Here is a 19,954-nt window from a genome sequence, read left to right as displayed (position 1 = left end):
ACATTTCTTTTACAATAGAACATTTATCATAGTATCCGTAGTGTAGTATTTGAAGATGCATACATGCATGTTTAAAGTTCTGGGCCCCCATGTCAGGTGCAGGTTGTGAATGTAAAAGTTTAACAGAGGGCGGGGGCACTCACCACAGTGTCCTGGTCGTAGATCTCCACGACGATGATGGGGGGGTCGTCCCGCAGCTCGCAGGCCTCCCCGAAAAGCTCCACGTTATCGAACACCAGCAGCTGGTCCCAGGTGGGGCACAGGGTCTCATTCAGCACCTGGGGGGACGGACGGACAGACGGACAGACAGACAGACACACCCCGGAGAAGGGTGGGGGAGGGAGGGATGGGGTGGGGTGGCGAGGTGGTAGAGCAATATGACACAATCAATCAAAAACAAAGAAAAACAAAAAAATTTATTTGTTAGCTTAATTTAAGGCCACTCATTACAACGTGACCTATAATCATACATAAAGGTTTTGGCATCATCTCAGTTTTTTTGCCAAGTTTCCAGTGTCACAGACAAGAGTAGCCGTAGCAATTCTCGCTGTAACCATAGTGATTCCCGCCATAACCATAGCAATTTCCGCCATAGCCATAAAAATTCCCAACGTAACCATAGCGATTCCCGCCGCCGCCGGAGCGGTTTCCCGTACCTCAGTGACCTGGCTGTGGGTGGAGAAGAAGACGCGGGCGAAGGGGTCCGACAGGCCGCTGCTGTCCGCGGCGAACAGGCTGCGGGCCTGGTACATGTGCGCCCTCAGCTGGAACACCTGCTTCACTGCAGGCAGGGGGGGGGGGGGGCGAGCGTCACAGACAAGCCTCAACCTCCAATTTACGAATTACCAAAGGAAACATTCATCCAAAATGTGTTTTACCATCTGTACATGATAATGCAATCACCCAGAGCACAGTATGTGTAACATCCTGCTTGACAAGACAGTGAGAGATTTCAACAAATTGGTCCTCCTGGAGCAGAGGGAAGAACTCTGCTCTTGTAAGTAAATGTACATCGGCATGCCATCAGCTTTGGCTGGAATATCAATCATCTATCCATGTAAGGCAACTTGTCCCCTGTCAATCAAGCAATTGAGCATGTCAAACATGACAAGGAATACTCAGATCTGGCCCTCGAGGCCAGTGTTACGTCTTGTTTTTTCTACCAGATAGTCAATTGGTCGACTAATGCCACTGATTGGCCAGAGATTTAACTCACCTGGTGTCCTAGATTTAAATCAGCCCAGGGAAGAATGAAAACCAGCAGCACTGCTGGCCTCGAGGGCCAGATTTGAGTATCCCTGCACTAAGATGTTCTCGCAATTCTGATTCTCCTTGTGTTTTGGCGGGAATGAGGAACTGGCTGAAACCGGCAGGAACCAGCCAGAATCAGTCAGAACCAGCCAGAACCAGCCGGAAACAGTCGGAACCAGCCGGAACTGGCTGAAACCGGCAGGAACCAGCTGGAACCAGTCAGAACCAGCCAGAACCTGCCGGAACTAGTCGGAAACAGCCGGAACCAGCAGGAACCAGCTAAAACCGGTAGTAGCTGAGAGCGCGGCTCCACTCACTGTTGTAGACGAGGCTGATGGGGGGCACGGACTGCAGGCCGGGGCCCTTGGCGGCTTTGACCTCCTGGAAGCCGCTGGGCAGGCCGCTCAGGAAGTCCTTGCGCTGCTTGTTCAGACCCAGCCACAGGTACATCTCCATCTTGGCCTGGACCGTCCAGCCCGCCTGACCGAAGCCCTTCTTTCCGGGGAGCTGCAGAACGACACAATGGCGGCAAAATGTCGCGTAAGTCGCCCTGGATAAGAGCGTCTGCTAATGAATGCCCGTACTGCGATGGCGGTATTGTAACGGCGGTAAACGCACCCTGAGGAAGACGGCCTTGACCTTCCCGCAGTCCTTCCCGCTCTCCTCGTCCACGATGGAGTACAGGATGTCCTTGGAGGGGACGCGGGCGTAGGCCACCCGCTTGTTGTTGCTCATCATCCAGATGAACACGTCCGGGATGCTGTGCTGGGGCTGGACACGGAAAGATTTAACCGTGAGGCAGATCTGACAAACGCTCACTGAATTTGGGGCCAAAAAATGTCACATATTTCTTAATGCAAATATATAAAATACATTTAAGATGAATGCATTAAAAAAATATGACATGAGTTATCGATAAGCAGCAGAAGTTTATACATTTGCTCATATATGGTGAAATGGTGAAATATATTTTCTCTTGTTTCCGTAAGGGCATATTCAGAAAAATTTAATTATTCCACAGGTAACAGCATGTCTTAACACGAGGGTTTTCTACTTCCTTTGAGCTACAGTATGTAGTACATTTTCTATTTAAATATATTGCAGTACATTTCTTTCCTGTTTTACCTCATCTGCCAGGAAGCGCAGCTTCTGCAGGAAGTTGTGAACCAGTTTGAGTTTGTCCCGCACCGTGTTCCTCTTCACCTGAGAGCGAATGATCTTTGCCTGCTGACCCATGTTTTCCTGCGGAGAGGACAGGTAAACAGGTAAGAGTCCACATGCCACTGCAGAGCTCCTGTGGGTAAGCTCAATGTTGTCAAGTTTAGCTCTGGAGAACTAGCATGGCTGTTAAAAATGTAAGTGCGATTGTGAACAGGCGTATTATCGTAGTAACAGCCTGTACAGGTCTTTGCTAGTCTCACCACTTCTCTCATGCATGATTTCAGGCGCTCTCGGTCCAGCTTGGTTCTGCCCGCCTGGTTCTGGTCTTTGTTAGCCAGGGTCACAAATCGACTGCAGAAAAAAATTGGAGTTACCATGGTTACTGTGAAATTATTTATTTTTGTGTGGTCAAGGACACCGACGCCAATGAATTCTAGCACACTGACTTGTAATCGTGAAAAAGAAATTCTTCTTCAAATGGTTATAAAAAAAACTCTTTAACTAGAATTGGATTAAAAAAAACAAAAAAAAGATTTTTGAATTCAAACTGTAACTGCCGTTCTATCCCAGAAGGCACCTGCGCTCACCTGCAGCCGATGCTGAGCTCCTCGAGGACCCCGCGCAGCCTGCGTTCAGGGTAGGCCTTCTCCGTCTTTATGATCTCCTGAACGTCGTTCAGCCCCTCCTCCTGTAATGACACGACGGCGTTCAGGAGCGTGCCGCGCGACCAACGCGCAGTTTGAAACAGCGTTGGCGTTGACGGCCGCCATCACTGCATTACCCGCCCGTCTGCATTAATTTCCACTCTCACACAGCCGACCGCTGCAGTGATGGGGCTTTCTGGGTTGGCACCAAGACCAAGTCAATGCATCAGAGTCCGTCTTAATTTAAATTAATTAAATTAAATATCCTTCCTGCTCCGCCGGACCAAACAAATTGACTTCAGTGTCAGTGACATTACAGATCTAGGTCAACTACACATTAGGAAACCTTTAACCCTTTAGATGCTCATGAAATTCAGAAAATTGCAGATGCTTTGGAATTTTCACTGACCAAAACCTACAGTGAAAAAATCATGAAGGAATTATTGGCTAAAACAGAAGTTTCTTTTAAAGTTGTCAGAAATAATCTTTTGCAAGTTTTAGCTAGTGCCTAAAAGGTTCAGGTGTTTTATGAAACAGTATTTGACTCCGGCCCGGGGGGGGGGGGTTGGGCTGACCAGTTTGTCGGCCATCTTGTCCATGATGTTGGCGTTGTACAGCCGTCTCCTCTGGTCCTGCCACCAGCTCTTGATGTAGATGCAGGGCTTCTTCTCAAAGTACGGCAGGTGGAAGTAATTCCTGGGGGAAGGGGGGGGGACAGGCATGGTACAGTGTTTTAACAACAAAACAAGACCAGTTCACTAAACACTTATGTCTGGCCGACCAATGGTGTAACATCATAACTTGGCGCCCATGGTACTTGCCGACAATGGTTAACTTCATCACTCACTCAGTCAGTCAGTCAGTCAGTCACAGACATTCGCGTTTGTAGGGCTGGCCCCGCTGTTTCGATCCAGCCATAAAAAGTTTGGAGAGGAAACTTGGAGGGGCGTGAATGGCAAGGTCGCGACAGGCCGGGATTTAGCCCCGGCTGAACGGCTGAGCCTCGGGCCGTGAGCCTTAGTCGTGCCCACCGCCATCTGCCGGGTTTAGCCGCATGGTCATTAGCCGCGAGGTTCTGGGTTTGTGACCTGTTTTCGTGTTTTTTGCTCTCGTTTCAGTCGGTGTTCCTGTGGTGCTCATTATTTTCTGTGTGCTGGCCTGAATCCACCCCCTCCATCCCCCCTGGCCCCCAGCCTTGGTGGCCTGGCTTTTTGTTTTTTGTTGTTGTGGTTATATTTAATTTAAAGACCTAAAAAAAGGTTTAGGCTCTACAGGAAGCTAATGAAGCTGCACACTGCAGTGTCACCGGAGTACAAACCCGGAGCCAAAGCACAGCCACACACAGGGGGAACAGCTACAGAGAGACAGGTCTGTCAGAGAGGTGGAGGGATGCAAAGGATGAAGCAGACACACGCACACACACACACACACACACACACACGCATGCACACATGCATACACGCACACACATATACACATGCACGCACAAGAACACGCGCACACACACACACACACACACACACACACACAAGCATCCAGTTCACATTGTGTGTGTGTGCACACACGCACACGCACAAACACACACCACACACACAGATAAAAAAGGATGAGTCTGATAATTTCGCTGGCTCTTGTGACGCCGCTCCCCAGAGACCACGCGGCGTTTCCGTTTTGCGGGTTCTGTTTCACAAAGCGGCTTCCCTCGCCTGCGGCACGGACACTGAGCGGGACGGGGTCCCAGAGGACCACGTTAGAACACCTCACCCCGTCTCCCCCCGAATTCGGCAACACGCTCAGGAGCTGTGCACGGATGCTAAATCAGCTGAACGCAGCCGGATGTTAAAACCCCCTTTCAATGCGTCAGACAGACGCTAAACTAGCTCAATGCAGGCGGTGATTAGCTGAATCAGACAGATGCTGGTTAGAAAGGAAAGCCTTACGGGCATCGAAGCACCTCGGGGCTAATGCACTGCGTGGGACTGCCAGACAGGATCACTCAAACAGGCACATATCCAGCACTAAGACCCCCCCCCTCCGAATATTACAACACTCATTATGCCCTAAGGGGCGGCCTGGGGGTGGGAGAAACATCGAGGTAGCAGGAAATGTGAGTGTTTTTACACATTTGATAATCTTTCTGGTTTATGTAAGGATCTCCCCCCATTGGCTGTTTACTACAGTGGGTAGTGAGTCAGTTCTGGGCTGGTTCTGAGTCGGTTCCAAGTCTGTTCTGAGTCGGTCTGTGTTCAGCCCCAGGGTCTGATTCTGGTCAATTCCGGATTAGTGCTTAGCTGAAACCGAGTCACATCTGTCAGTTATGGGTCAGTTCCAGGTCAGTCCTTGCTCGGGTCTAGGTGTGTTTTAGGGTGAGTTCTCGCTCAGGTTCTGGTTCTGGGTGGGTTCTGGGTCAGTCCTTGGTCGGGTCTAGGTGTGGTTTAGGGTGAGTTCTCGCTCAGGTTCTGGTTCTGGGTGGGTTCTGGGTCAGTCCTTGGTCGGGTCTAGGTGTGGTTTAGGGTGAGTTCTCGCTCAGGTTCTGGTTCTGGGCGGGTTCTGGGTCGGACCTGTCTGTGATGACGGGCTTCATGGGCGGGGTGGAGGAGACGGACATCAGGTCCCCATCGTCATCGGCCTCTTCATCGCTGGAGTTCTGGATCAGCTCCGACTCCTCTTCCTCACTGTCATCACCATCTTTCTTCTTCTTTTTAGACAAGGCTGGCTTGCTCACCCCATCGATCTGGTTACCATAGTTACCTGAAGTTCAACAGAAGTTTACAAGAAATGTAAGCAAAGACAGTGATGTTTATTCTCATACAGTAATTATGAACTTCCACAGAACAATAAAAAATGTAATTTAAATAAAAACTTGCCTCCTCGTGTATATAATATATAACACAATATATAATACAATATATAACTTTCACCCAAGTAATTTTCAATATATCGAATCAGCGCACATAATCAAAATTTTAATCTTTCAATTTACTTTCATTAAATTTAGCCACCTAGTTTAACCTTAAACACAAATCTGATAAAATTGTGAAAACGTACATTAACTTCAAATCAACACTTTTGCTGTGTCTTATCTACACCTCTTTTATCTTTACACACGCACACATACTGTGTTTTACAATTTGCCCACCTATTGTAACTTCAAAGTTGATCGGCTTGTCTCCGATCTTCCTATCAATCATAGTGGCTTCCAGAAAGGCCCCAAACAGAAAGAACTCCTCGATTTTCCCAGCAGCCGACTGCAAAACAGGAAACACACACACACAAGACACACACACAGATACACACACACACACACACACACACACACGTACACACAAACACACACACACACAGACACACACACAGATACACACACACACACACACACCACACACACACAAACAGAACACACACACACACACACCACACGTACACGCACACAAACACATATTACTGCAGGACAATAAACAAACCAACCCATCCAACACATCTGACAGCCAGAACTTCAACTCGAATAACAGCTCAACATTCCACACCTCTACACTTCCTCTGGGAACAGGCTGCTAGACCTGCAACTGGAGATTAATGAACATAACTTACAGTACCTGATGTTGGTCACATGCGACAATATTGGCCAATGTAAAAAAGATGAACATTAAAACTGCGAAGTAAGGAAATTTATTACTGTTAATGATGCGGTTATTACTGAAGATAACTCTGCCTGAGGCGCTGTAGCTGAGCTTAAACTGCTCCTTGCCTGTGGAGAGGAATATGAGTTTTAGGTCTGCCTTACTCCAGGGTGCTGTTCGCAAAATTATTAAAATATCTAAATTATGTGAGACAAGACACTTGCGTCTATTATTTAATAATTGCCGTCACATTAGCCGTCAAACTCGCGGCTAGTTCCAAAATATTTTATTTATTAATGTCCGGGATATGAAAATCCACACTTCCTCTTTAATCATTTACGGTGACTGCAATATGTATGCCTTTCTTTTATAAAAGGAATAGCAATAGGAAAACCTCGGCTATTAAATCTATAATAATGTATCTCTCCAAAGGTAATTACTAATCACAACAAGTCAAAACAGCTATAACATGAATGGATGATTGCAAAATGGTAATATAAAAAATTTAATTTGTTTTCTACCTTTACTTTGTCTACCAACCAGCTGAATGTTATGCACTCCTTACAAAACGTAAAATTATAAAGCAGTATCCGTTTAGTGTGGGGCACATTTATGAATACATTCATCACGCTGATTTGCAGAAAGGAAACATCCCAGCCTTGGGCCAAAAAATGATTTGAAAAGCTTCAGCGGAAAAACCCTTTCAAAGTTACTGCCGTTACTCCTGACAGTTTTAAAAGAACCATTAGTTTCCCCCAGTGTTCAGAGCAGAATTATCATCTCCTGTGATTATACATTTTGGGCCCAAAGCGGAACACGTTCGTCGAAAAATTCTCAGGGGTCCCCCGGAGTGTTTTCAAGCTTTTACAGCCATCTGAAGATTTAAAGTGTCAGTCCCCCCCCCTTCTCCCCTCTCACACCTCCACCCCCCCTCCCCCCCCCACCACCGTTTTGAAGTTTAGGAACCAATAATGGAACATTGCACTGTCTACCACCCCCCCTCCTTCTATTGTCAACATCCGGCCCCCCCTGTTCTATTGTCAATATCTCACCCCCCCCTCCTGACAGACACACAGAGTTCAGCTGTCACATGCCCCCATGCTGGCTGGGGCTCGATCGCGGCACCACCGGCGGAAAGATCCGGACATCAATAATTGAGGCGGCGGCGGCTTTCTCTACAACGGGCGAACCAAGACCAGCAGGGCTCGCTTCCACACTCCAACGCTGACACTTACTCACTTATTCTGAAGAAACACGAGCTGACGCAAGACCGTTACAGCTGTGGGGGGGGGGGGGGGGACGGAACGAGCTGAAGCCCCTTCCAAAATTTTCCATTTTTCATACAGTACACCCCTTAACGGGTTAACTGAGCCACTGAGGTTAATGAAATTTCTCCTGCATATCACAGAGATTCAATCAAGAAAATCCAAAGTCCTCTTTCGGTTAGAAGAGAAAATCAGTTAAAATATTCATCCAGGGGGCTCTCAGTCTTAATTTAGACCACTGGTTCTCAAACTTTTTCTTTTTCTTCAAACTTTATTTTTAAGCCCCCCCGTCCTCCTCCTTCACAGCTCTGCCTCCGCTTGGATGCTATTTTCTGATTGGCTTCTAATGGCCTTTTTTTTTCCAACCCTCACCCCATCTCCCTGTTGTCCCCGTGTGTGCCCCGCCCACTTCGAGAAGCACCAGTTTAGACAAAGACTGGGGGGGGGGGGGGAGTCCCGCTCCAGAATCAGCGAGGGGAGGGGGCGGGCCGTACCTCGGAGATGTTGGGCACGCCCTCCACCTGCACCTCGGTGGAGCTGACGATCTCGGCGGAGGCGGTGTCCAGGATCTCCACGGCGATGCTGACGAGCAGCCGGGCCCGGAAGGACACGCCCTCCCCGAGGCCCTCGTTCAGGTCCTGGTGCTCGTCCATCAGGGTGTAGTTCCGCGTGGAGCCGTACATGTTCACCCAGGCGGGACCCATCGTCGGGAGGAAGCCTGTCCGTCAAAGTGCGTGGACCAATCAGAGCCACTTGGTAAATGGTAAATGGACTGCATTTATATAGCGCTTTTATCCAAAGCGCTTTACAAATGATGCCTCTCATTCACCAGAGCAGTCAGGGGTTCAGTGTCTTGCTCAGGGACACTTCGACACGCCCAGAGCGGGGATCGAACCAGCAACCCTCCGACTGCCAGACAACCGCTCTTACCTCCTGAGCTATGTCACCCCATCATCCCATCCCACCCCATACGTCGCCACTTCATCACACCTTCACAGGCACGCATTCATAACCAGGTCAGGTTGAGGCAAAGGCCTTATTGTGGAAGCTATGACCACTCGCCTGTTTTCTTCTCCACTGCTAGGCCTCAAGACTTTCCAAAATCCCTCTAAATCCCTCCTGTAGGATACACCTTCTAAAAGCCGCATTAGGTCTTGATCATAACTCAACGTTGCCAGACATTCGGGTTGACATTTGTGTAATTTATGTTCAAATGAGGTGTAAAAAGTGCTGTTGGATTCAGAAGTCCTGGGAGCAGTTTAGAGATGTTAATGCCACATGCTCATTGAAAAATGGCGGCAAACTTACATTTTGATAAGCTACCTGCCACAACCCTACACTAACAGAAAAAAGGCTGAAAAAAAAAGAGTATTTCACTGGTTTTTCTTTGCTTTATTAAAGCGTATTTTTCCCAGTTATAGACAGAAAGGGAGTGGGGATGGGGGTTTGAAGACAGCACAAGAATCTGTTTCCAACTGCCACATCCCGATTGCTCAAATCACGAATGCAAACAAGCGGTAAAGTGCGTTGACCTTTGTCGCTGCTGTATTATTTGATGAGTCCGATCGAAGGCGTTCGACCTTGGCGCGTCGTCTGCGACCTTGCTCGGAGTCTCGGATCTGGATCTTCATGCGCTTGCAGAGCGGCGGGAACATCTCGGTGAAGACGATCTGCTCGTTCCACACGGGCTCGTAGCTGCTCTTCTGGACCGAGGTCTTCCCCTGCGTACGAAGCGCACGTCACTCCATTTAAAAATTATTTTTATCCTCCATTTTGTTTCTCTCTCTCCCAATATGCTGTAATTGTGCTGATTGGCCACTGATCACTGCAGGTTGACCCACGCTCCGTCCCATACGAGCTGTGGGGTGCGAGCAAAGCTGTGCCTGTCAGCCATTTAAACTCATTTTTTGCCTCCTGAAACAAATCGGCAGCACAGGCAGGTGTCTGACTTCACCGATTCTGCACAATTAGCTGTTCAATGGGGCCTGAAACAGGAAATTTGGGAATTAATTGCGTTTAAATGCTCAGAGTCTGTTTAATGGGCAGATGTTAGGGGAAGAAAAAGCTGAATCACAGCTTTGTCTTTATATCACAAACACTTTATGGCGTTTTTTGGCGGTAGGTACAGAGTAAAGATTCTATTCAATACTCCAGTGAAAGCTATTTATATTCTGGATTGGTTCTGGGCCAGTTTGGGCTTGGTTTTGAGTCAGTTTCAGGTCTGGTTCTGGTCAGCTCAAAATTTATTATGATCTGGTTTGGAGTCATTTCTGGCTCAGGTTTAGGCCTGGTTGTGGGACAGGTCTGGGACAGGTCTGGGCCAGTTCTGGGCCAGTTCTGGGCCAGTTCTGGGACAGGTCTGGGTCAGTTCTGTGTGTGTTTCTGTGTTGCCGCTGGCTGTGATGCCAGTCACAGCCAGAATGCTCCCAAGGCCAAAGTCTGAGACGCCACAGAGCCAGTCGACTCCACCCACCTTCTGCCCAGCGAAAATCACTTGGACGTAGGGGTCCACCAGGTCTTTGTTCTCTCCGATGAAGGCCTTCTTCACGTTGGCCATGATGCTGGTGTTCATTTTGGGCAGTCCCTCCGCTCGGAAGATCTTCACATAGAAGCGTGCCCACTGTCTTTCGGACGGGACCCCCTCGGGCAACAGCAAGTTCCTGAAATCGCCACAGGGGCATCCAATCATGTTGGGAGGTCGCACAGTCAGCCAATCAGTCAATCAATCAATCAATCCAGCGATGTATTTTTACCCCTCTATGTCGTCCTCGTCCGTCTCGTTGGCCTTGTGCGGCGTTTTGATGTTGTCGCCCTTCCCCACCACCGCCACGTCGCACTTCACGTAGCCTTTGCACCCGGCGGTGATGTCATCGGGGTCGGAGAGCATGGCCCATTTGTGGTAGAACTGGTGTTCTGCACAGGACAGGTGGAGGTGGAGGCACACAGTCAACACACGGCCGAAAAGTTGTGACAGGACCCCACATCGTGGTCTTGGAGAGCCACTGGAGAAGCCAGCTTTGGTTTTCATCTTAAAATTAGCAGCCATTGATCATACTGATTGATTGATCGAATAAGTGGAGAAAAACCAGCCGGCTCTCTGGCATCAGGATTGTTAGGGGAATCCATTACATGCAGGGGAAAAGGCTTGCGGACAATGGAAACTTCCGGATGCATGCGATTCGTACCAGGCTGCGAGTAGACGGTGCCGACGTCCAGCTTGAACGTGCCGACGAGGGTCCCGCTGCGCAGGAGGTTTTTAGAATGGATCACCTGGCGGACAGAGGTCAAAGGTCAAAGGTCGCACTTTCAAAAGGAGTTTGTGTGAAAATACAGAGAATGGCAGTTGAGGGTGAGGGTGAGGATGGTGGAGCTTGGCCGTATGGGGATGGTGGTGTTAATCGATTTCACAAGGTAGAGAACGGGACTCACGGACAACTTCAAGATCTTGTCAAACATGACGTCAGGGGGCACGTGGAAGTCGAAGACGAAGTACTGAAGGGGGAAAGAGAAGGAGCAAGACGTCAGCAGAGCAGGCACAGTCCCTCGTCCAAGGGTACGGCAGCAGTGCCCCAGCAGGGATTCAAACCTGCAACCTTCCAGTTATAATCAACGATGTGTTGACATGTTGACCATAAAAATGTTTCTTTTTTCTCTCATTTAATTCACAGAAGCCGTGACAATGGAGGTTCACCTCGTTGTAGTAGGGGCAGTTTGTCGACTCCTTCATGGAGGTGTGCTTCTTCTCCTCCCCAATCTCCACGCAGACCACCGGGTCCATGTTCAGGCCCACCAGCTGACGGGCCTCGATCACTGTCACGCTGATCTGGGGAAAATGCGAGATTGAATTCGACGGAGCAAACCTTCTGAGCACAACATATGAGACTTCAAATGTTCAACTCAAACAGAAATGGTTATATTGTGCATTTTACAAAATATTTGGCACAACAGCTTTATTTATTTATTTATTTATTTATAGAGTGCATTTCATACACATGTGCAATTCAATGTGCTTTACATAAATACAATCAACTTTCACGGAATCTGCTCACAAAGCAAGCAGGGTGACAGTGGCAAAAAAAACCCTAGGGTGGCAAATGGGAAAAAATTTCGGGAGGAACCAGACTCATTAGTGGGAGCCCATCCTTGTATAGCCAGTTATACGATTTAAAACAATTCAAACAGCGCATATTTAGACAGAAAATGAACGAAAGGTTCAGAACAAAACGCACACATATTCATCCCCTCTCAGTTGGTCTATAATCTATCATTTCGACTGAACTTATCCCTGTGTCAGGTCAAGTCTGGAGGAATCTGGGTCATCACAGAAAAGAACCGAAAATGAAAAACCCTGCGTACAGAATTCAACTTTCTAGCTCATCATACCAATCTTCCATAGCGTCACGGTCCATTTCCCACTTTACCATTACGCTAATAACTAACTCTCATCCAAATCTATACCGGCAGTACACAGGAGCATCACATTTTGTGCCGTTCAATTTCCCAGGGTCTGAAATCTGAAACTCGGGAGAGTGGAGGCTGAGATGTTCTTAGTGCTCGCAAGCCGAGATGACAGGACGTGCCAAAGAAGAACACACACACACTAAAGCAGTGAGAAAGGGTCAGTGAGAAAGAGAGAGTGAGAGAGAGCAAGAGAGAGTGAGGAAGAGAGACAGAGAGAGAGAGAGAAAGGGAGAATGAGAGAGAGTGAGGAAGAGAGACAGAGAGAGACAGAGAGAGAGAGAAAGGGAGAGTGAGAGAGAGAGAGTGATAGTGAGGAAGAGAGACAGAGAGAGAGAGAGAGTGAGAGAGAGTAAAAGAGAGAGTGAGGAAGAGAGACAGAGAGAGACAGAGAGAGAGAGAAAGGGAGAGTGAGAGAGAGAGAGCGAGAGAGACAGAGAGAGAGCGAGAGAGTATATGTGTATGTATGTGTGTATCTGTGTATATGATCACATAATTCCGTTATTACTGTTTGTGATCTGGGGCATCTCTGGCTAGTAGGGGCATCTTGTATTTTAATGATCAATAAAGAATTTCAATCAATCAATCAATCAGATGTTTCACACGTTCCTTGACATGCTTTGGCAATAAAAATGCAAATTTTTTTTTTGTCATGCCAGTAAAGCACTCTGAATTTGAGAAAGCGAGAGAGAGCGAGACAGAGTGAAAGAGAGAAAGACAGAGCGAGAGACAGATAGAGAGACAGAGAGAATAAGAAACTCTCTCTCGTTTGCATGGTCCGCGACCTGCGCTGAAGGACGGAGACGGGGACACGCCCAGCCCTCTCAGGCCCGCCGGCTCTGTGATCGCATCGCGGGCCCCCGCTCTGAACATGGCGGATGAATAATACATTAATCGCCTTCCTCTCCGCCGTTCTACGCCGCGGCGTCGTCTCGGAAACCCCGGGGGCCAATACCGCATGGCGGGACCAGACAGAGCGCAATTACAAACCGCGTTGACAGCCCCCGCTATTCACAGGGGTTAAGTGCACCGGGGTCAACCCCCCCTTCCCCCGCCCCCCCACCCCAAACCCCTCTGGGCTCATCGGAAATATCCGATACTCCGTCCATTTGTTTCGATGAATCATTAACGGGGAGCGTTTGAGCTTACCTGGTAATCCACTGGCCGCCCCGCACTGGGCTCCATCTTTATGTCTGGCTTTGATCTGTGAAAATATATATATATTAATGTATATTAATGTGTCATGCACACACATACACACACACACACACATATATATGTATATATGTGTGCATGTAAGGGGGGGGGGGCGGGGAGAGAGAGAGACTGAACAAAATAATCACAAAAGAGCTGCAACAAGAAAATCTTATTTGAAAGTTATTTGTGTATTTTGTAAGTTGTGTGATGTAAAGGTCGTTGAACTGGACTCAAAGGTGTTGGGATGTGTGGAAGGCTGAGAAGGTGTTGGACGGGCTGAAACCTGTGTGGACCGGGCTCAAAGGTGCATGGAGCGGGTGGTGTGTGGACCGGGTGGGGTGCGCTGTCAGGACCGGGCTGAAAGGTGTATGGAGCGGGCGGAGCGCGCTGTCAGGACCTCTTGTTGGAGACGTTGGTGGTGACGGCCGTGACGGAGGCCAGGGAGATGGTGTCGGGGTCCAGGCCCCCGCCCAGACGCATGGCCCTCCGGTCCAGGTCCTCCGTCTCCAGAACCGCCGGCTCATCTGGGACACACACACAGAGTAGAGGAGGAGGAGGAGCTTTTAGATCCCGTCTCCATGGCGACATTCAGACTGTACCTCTCAACATGAAGGCTACATGCATTTAAACTCCAGTAAATAATCACATTAACTGCAGACTATGTCTTGTGTATTGCAATAGTATTGTATGTTCATTTTCTTATATGTCTGTACATGTCGCTTCCTTTTCAATAAATTCACATTTTAAGAGACAGATCCCTTGGATTCAAGGTCTTCACTGCTGTGTCAAAAAGCAAACAGATGACTATAGATTCAAGGTTCATTCTCAAATGATGACCTGTATCTAAGAGCAGAGGCTAGTCTTAAATGAATAACTGAAAGGAGCTACTTCCTGTTCGGACAGGAACAGAGGTGTTCCACGAACGGGGTCTTCACCTCCTTTTTTGTGGTCGTCCTTGGAGGAGCGCACCTTGCCGAGCTTCATGGCTGAGAAGACCCCCTTTCCGGCTCTGGGTGCGAGAAGACACACAGCATTAACATGGGAAAGGCAGACTGGTTACCAAGGAGAAATCATCAGCAGGCACGTGATTGGCCACCTCATCCACCACTACATCCACCACTCTCCAGTCTTGCCCCTGCTGAACTGTAGAAATAAGACCACAGCAATGTTCTACAAAGAGCAGGACTTCTGGGTAAAGACCATTTTTCCATTAGCTGGCTCTTGAGATCCTCGTGTTTTGATTGGCCAGTTGAGGCTCGCCTCAGTTTGAAACTTGGGCGTGGTGAGTTTGGTCCAAAATGGCCGCCTTGCATTGTGGGTGTGTTCATCATGGGTGTGAGGAGGGACAGGTACTATCTCTCTGTGAAGGGAATTCATGGATCATTAATTCAAAATTTCAGAGCTTGTTGCAATTTCTGCAGTACAGACACCCCCGAAGCAAGAATCACTGAGGTACATTACCCACAATGCACTATCTTGGTCTCTGGCTCAGCTGGGTAGTGGTTCCATGACATTCCGGAACCCAGGCTGCCAAAGTTCTACTCCGCGAACCACTAGACCAGCCGCTTATCATTATGAGCTCGGCTTTTACAGTCTGTTCATTGTGTGTTTCACTCTACACTGTATTCTTCCTTTTTAACTGTTAGTTGAAGCGGAGGACAAATGTTGACTGAATCCCAGCTCGGTCAGAATGTGCACTTACTGCACGAGAAAAAAAAAACCACATTGCATTCCCAGACACACGACTCAAGAGTTTCAACACCACAGAGGCGATGTCTTCCAACAACAAAATGCCGAAACAATATTCTGCACCTCTCACCAAAAGCACAATTGTAGGGGGGGGGGGGGTCATAAATAATTTGGCTGGAAAAAAAAGCCCGTGGGGGGGGGTTAGGTCCAGGGCGGAACCTTCATTCACAATAAGGTAATTTCAACACAACATCAAGCAAAGGCCCAGGTGGTGTCAGGTGACCCTAGACAGATATTAAGCCTATCGGATATCAGCACACCGACAAAAGGCCGATGATGTCACTGCTTTATCTACAAACGAGCGATGTTAATAATGCAGGCGGACCCGCTTGATCGACCCATTAACTATGGACACACGCGACACGCTTCCGTGGGAGAGACGCGGCTAATTCGGTTTCACTGAATTCACCGAGACCTCCGCACACATTTCATCAGTCAAACCTCGAAGAGCTGACAAAGATGAGAAAAAAACACAAACAAAACAGTCGCTCTTGGGTTAATTTTAGTCATTTTTCAAATCTTATCATACACTAAAATGGTTTTGGAATACTTGGGAAAGTACTTGGCCTCTTCTGTGACATTCTCAATCACTAAAATCAACTGTAAAGCACTGACTGGTTCCGAAGACAATTTCAGACAGAAAGAGAGAGAGAGAGAGAGAGAAAAAACTGTATAATGCACTTTCAATCATACCATATTAAAATTAAATGAATGCTCGGATAAAAATCGACAAGCTTGTTTAGAACACTTAATTAACTTCATAAACATCTTCACCTGCCCAGTCAGCATCCATTTTTAAAATTCACAGCACTTAAGACGGATCAATCCTCCGTTCTGAGACCCGCTCACAACCCGCATTTCCAAAATGAGTAACCAAGCTAGCAGAAATAAATGTAATATTAATCTGCAGCCGTATTAATCTTTTATGCAGCCGATGCGGAATATAGCCGGCTGTCCCTGATGCCTCGTAACAACCCGAATACATTTTCATCCAGCTATAGCAAGCACCGAGACACCACACAGCATAGAAGGGTTCGACCAACAACTTCAGATGCAATCCGCGCTACGCTACAGCATGTAAGTTCTTCACACCGTAACATGAGAAGCTAAACTTGAGATACATACCAGACGAGCTACCAGGCGCCCTTTCCCCCTCAAGGTCCGACTCCACTGGGACTCCACAGGGTGGATGGTACGAAAAAAAAAAGGTGGCGCTCACCTTCCCCCAAAAATCCCCAAGCCGTCCTACCTAAATCCCCCGTGTTCGAGTTCCCATCAAAGCAAAATCCGGCTCACAATAAAATTTAAAAAAAATAAAAAAAGTATATATACCTGAGACGGAACGGAAATGAAGAAATTAATAATTGAGGTGAAAAGGCGGTTAAGCTGATTTTGGCGGGAAGGCGCGGCTGGGTCAGAGAGACGGAACGTTCTGATCAGCTGTGGAATGAGAACCTGAGATCCTGGGAGACCGTGACCAGATCTGACTGAAACCACGGCGACCGGCGCTCGGCTAGTCCAGCGAGTGAGGCCACGAACAGTACGACCCCAGCCTCTGATCTATACGACCCCAGCCTCTGATCTATACGACCCCAGCCTCTAATCTATATGACCCCAGCCTCTGATCTATATGACCCCAGCCTCTGATCTATACGACCCCAGCCTCTGATCTATACGACCCCAGCCTCTGATCTATACGACCCCAGCCTCTGATCTATACGACCCCAGCCTCTGATCTATACGACCCCAGCCTCTGATCTATACGACCCCAGCCTCTGATCTATACGACCCCAGCCTCTGATCTATACGACCCCAGCCTCTAATGTATATAAGACCCCAGCCTCTGATCTAGATTTCCTCAGCCTCTGACCTACACAGCCCCAGCCTCTGATCTATAACCCCATGTTTATGCTTTAAATTTTCACATTGACTGAAACTTAAATTTCGCACGAACGATTGCGAGTTTTATTCACTAGGAGTTCGGCAATCACCAAAATCGACTCGCCAAACTGTTGTGTCTGTGAAGACATTAAACCAGACGTCTTTATTGGTACGTCAATACAATGAACAAAACAGGCTATTATAATACAGGGGTTCTCACGAGAGCTCTAACGAATTCCATTACAGCATGTCAGACGTGTCTGATCTTCAGTCCATTCATGTGTAGACCCACACATTGTAAATTTGTCATGCAGCAGAGTAAACACAAATCATAATTATAATTTCGTTTTTTGGTTGCTGGTTGTGGTCCTTTGCGGGACGGGGATTATTTGTACCTTTTTTTAAAAATTGTTCACAAAAAAAAAAAAAAAAGATTATGAAACGGTTTGAGAATCTCTCAGCAGGCAGGCAGGCAGGTAGCCCGAGACGCCACCGGGACAGGACAGGTGAAACTGAACTCCAAACGGAACAGCCAGTCCTGAGTGGCGACTTTGTTTTTTTTTTAATTACACGGCTCGGTTCAGCCCGCTGCGTGGGCCCGTTGCCACGGCGTCCCCTTCTGCTCCCCCCGAGGGGCCGCAATAACGACACGGCTGATTGGCCGGCACAGAGGAAACATTAGAACGAGATTGGATAACGGGAATAAAAATAAAAATAAACAAGCCTCGGATATTGAGATTGCGCTGCGTCATTCACTCTTTAATGGGACATTCATAACGCGGGGTGACTCACTCATGCTCACATTTTTATATGTTTTACAGACATACTGCAGGGCATCCACTGGAGAAGAGTGGCCTTTAACCAGCATGCAGTAACAAGGGAGAAACCCGCTCTCTTATGAAGGAAAGTCCTCTACCCTGATCACTTCACATTTGAGATCCGCACACACACGCACACGTGCACTGCAAACACACACACATAAAACGCACTCGTGCACATGAATTGTGTCAGGCGTCATGTTTTGACACTGGCACAGAAAAAAAAACGATTCGGCAGAGGATAGTGAAGACAGAACCCAGGAAACTATGAAGGAGAAGGTTGAAGGTCACTCCTGCCTTTACGAAATCTCCTGAGAGGGACAGGGACAAGGACAGGGCATCCCGACCAGGGCACAGGGATACCTACTTGTCTTTTCCTCCTTTTCCATCCTTGCTTTCCTTCTCACTCTTGTCCTTTCCTTTGCTAAGCATGAGAAATGCAAATTTAAAAAAAACATAATTTAACAAACAAAGTTAATTACCAGAATTTTACCAGAAGGCACCCTATTTAAAATAAAGTTATTCTGGTTTAGTAATTACGCTCTTGACAGCAATTTCACAAAATGGCAGGATTGGAAAAGGTTTTCGTGAGTGTGGGTGTTCCACGGATTTATCTAATGAAGTTCTCTCGCATGGAAAAACATAAGTTGCCAACTGCCAAGCCTGACAAGCAGTTTGCAAAGTTCTGCAAAGGACAACTTCAGATGGGTAGAAACATGAAAGAACTGTGGTAAAATTAATGATTATTTTAATATATTTATTCTCCCCCCCCACCCTACAGTTCCTTGCTTCATATAGAGATATCGCTGAGGAAAAGAAATTAGTTGTTCCGAGTGATTTTTAAAAACCGTTGAAATTGTCTGTGGCGTCTAATCCTGCTATGTTCCAGAACAGTCTCACGAGCCACAAAACAGGAAGTGTTTAATTAGCAGTATATGCTAATGTTAAACAGAACCACACTGAAGCATTTCAGACTTAATGGTACACACCTTGCCTAAGATTAAAAAAGGCAAATGGATTTTTGCAGGAACCTGGGGAACTGGTGACAAGAGTTAATTAAATGTTGCACGGAAGGAGATAAGCTTTAAGGGGTTTGGTTTAAAAAATAAAAAAGGTTTTAAAAGGAAGGGGGTAAAAGGACTTCAAGGAGTATAGAGGTAACATGTCCTGAAGATTGTGGGAGCAGAAACGGAAGCACAATGGTGCAGGTGATTTAGATTAGACCCACATCAGTGGCACATACATCAACCAGGGCTTTCCGGGCCAAGAAGGAAAGTAAACAGCTCAAACTCTCTCGAAGCTAAATCGGGAGATATCGCTTTAATTATCTATGTTTTCAGCCTGAGAGAGAGCCCATAATACAAAGTGGTATAAAATCTCGCCCACACACAGAATAAATAAACCAACCAGTCCCAAAATAAACTGGCCTCGCATTACAATGAAGTGATGCCTAGATTCAACCAATCCAGCCCCATTTTGACACGCGAAGAGAAAATTAAACTGTGAGCAGAACGTTGAGTTAATATTGGAAGTTTGATCTCTTTTTTTTTTTTTTAAAGCAAAAGTGTCTTGATAACAAGTGAGCTGGTTTCAGAGAGTCAAGTGGGAGTGACATGAATATCAGCACAGACAAACACAGAAAGCCCTTGAGTATGCCAGTACCTGAATGACTTAACAGACTTTTTATCTTTCTTATCCTTTGGTCTGAAATGAAACAAATTAATTAGATGAGACAGACAACAGTTTTATATATATATTTATATATATATATAAATACACACACAGACACATACATACACACAAAAAAATACATTGAGCATATACTCTATAGAGACATACAGCGCACACACTATCATTAAAATATAATGTGCGAATGTGCGCAAAGGTGGCAAAATTATTCAAAATCAATA

General features: G+C 47.1%; 1 protein-coding gene across 1 annotated transcript in view; it reads right to left on the bottom strand.

Moving 5' to 3' along the window:
• Positions 1–19,954, bottom strand: part of otofa (otoferlin a) — a 92,610-nt gene that overhangs the window by 29,003 nt on the left and 43,653 nt on the right. Inside the window, 20 exon segments of the mRNA XM_064341256.1 lie at positions 144–278; positions 657–781; positions 1,569–1,758; positions 1,870–2,022; positions 2,377–2,493; positions 2,673–2,763; positions 3,000–3,100; positions 3,632–3,752; positions 5,618–5,807; positions 6,196–6,304; positions 8,436–8,663; positions 9,522–9,662; positions 10,415–10,601; positions 10,695–10,854; positions 11,127–11,211; positions 11,371–11,433; positions 11,633–11,764; positions 13,549–13,603; positions 13,994–14,120; positions 14,532–14,605. Coding sequence (XP_064197326.1) covers positions 144–278; positions 657–781; positions 1,569–1,758; positions 1,870–2,022; positions 2,377–2,493; positions 2,673–2,763; positions 3,000–3,100; positions 3,632–3,752; positions 5,618–5,807; positions 6,196–6,304; positions 8,436–8,663; positions 9,522–9,662; positions 10,415–10,601; positions 10,695–10,854; positions 11,127–11,211; positions 11,371–11,433; positions 11,633–11,764; positions 13,549–13,603; positions 13,994–14,120; positions 14,532–14,605 — 2,584 coding nt within the window.

This window comes from Anguilla rostrata, chromosome 6 (genome assembly GCF_018555375.3).
Source record: "Anguilla rostrata isolate EN2019 chromosome 6, ASM1855537v3, whole genome shotgun sequence".
NCBI classification, from domain to species: Eukaryota; Metazoa; Chordata; class Actinopteri; order Anguilliformes; family Anguillidae; genus Anguilla; species Anguilla rostrata.
The sequence above is the reverse complement of the archived record's forward strand: the minus strand, read 5'-3'. Positions and strand labels throughout refer to the sequence as shown.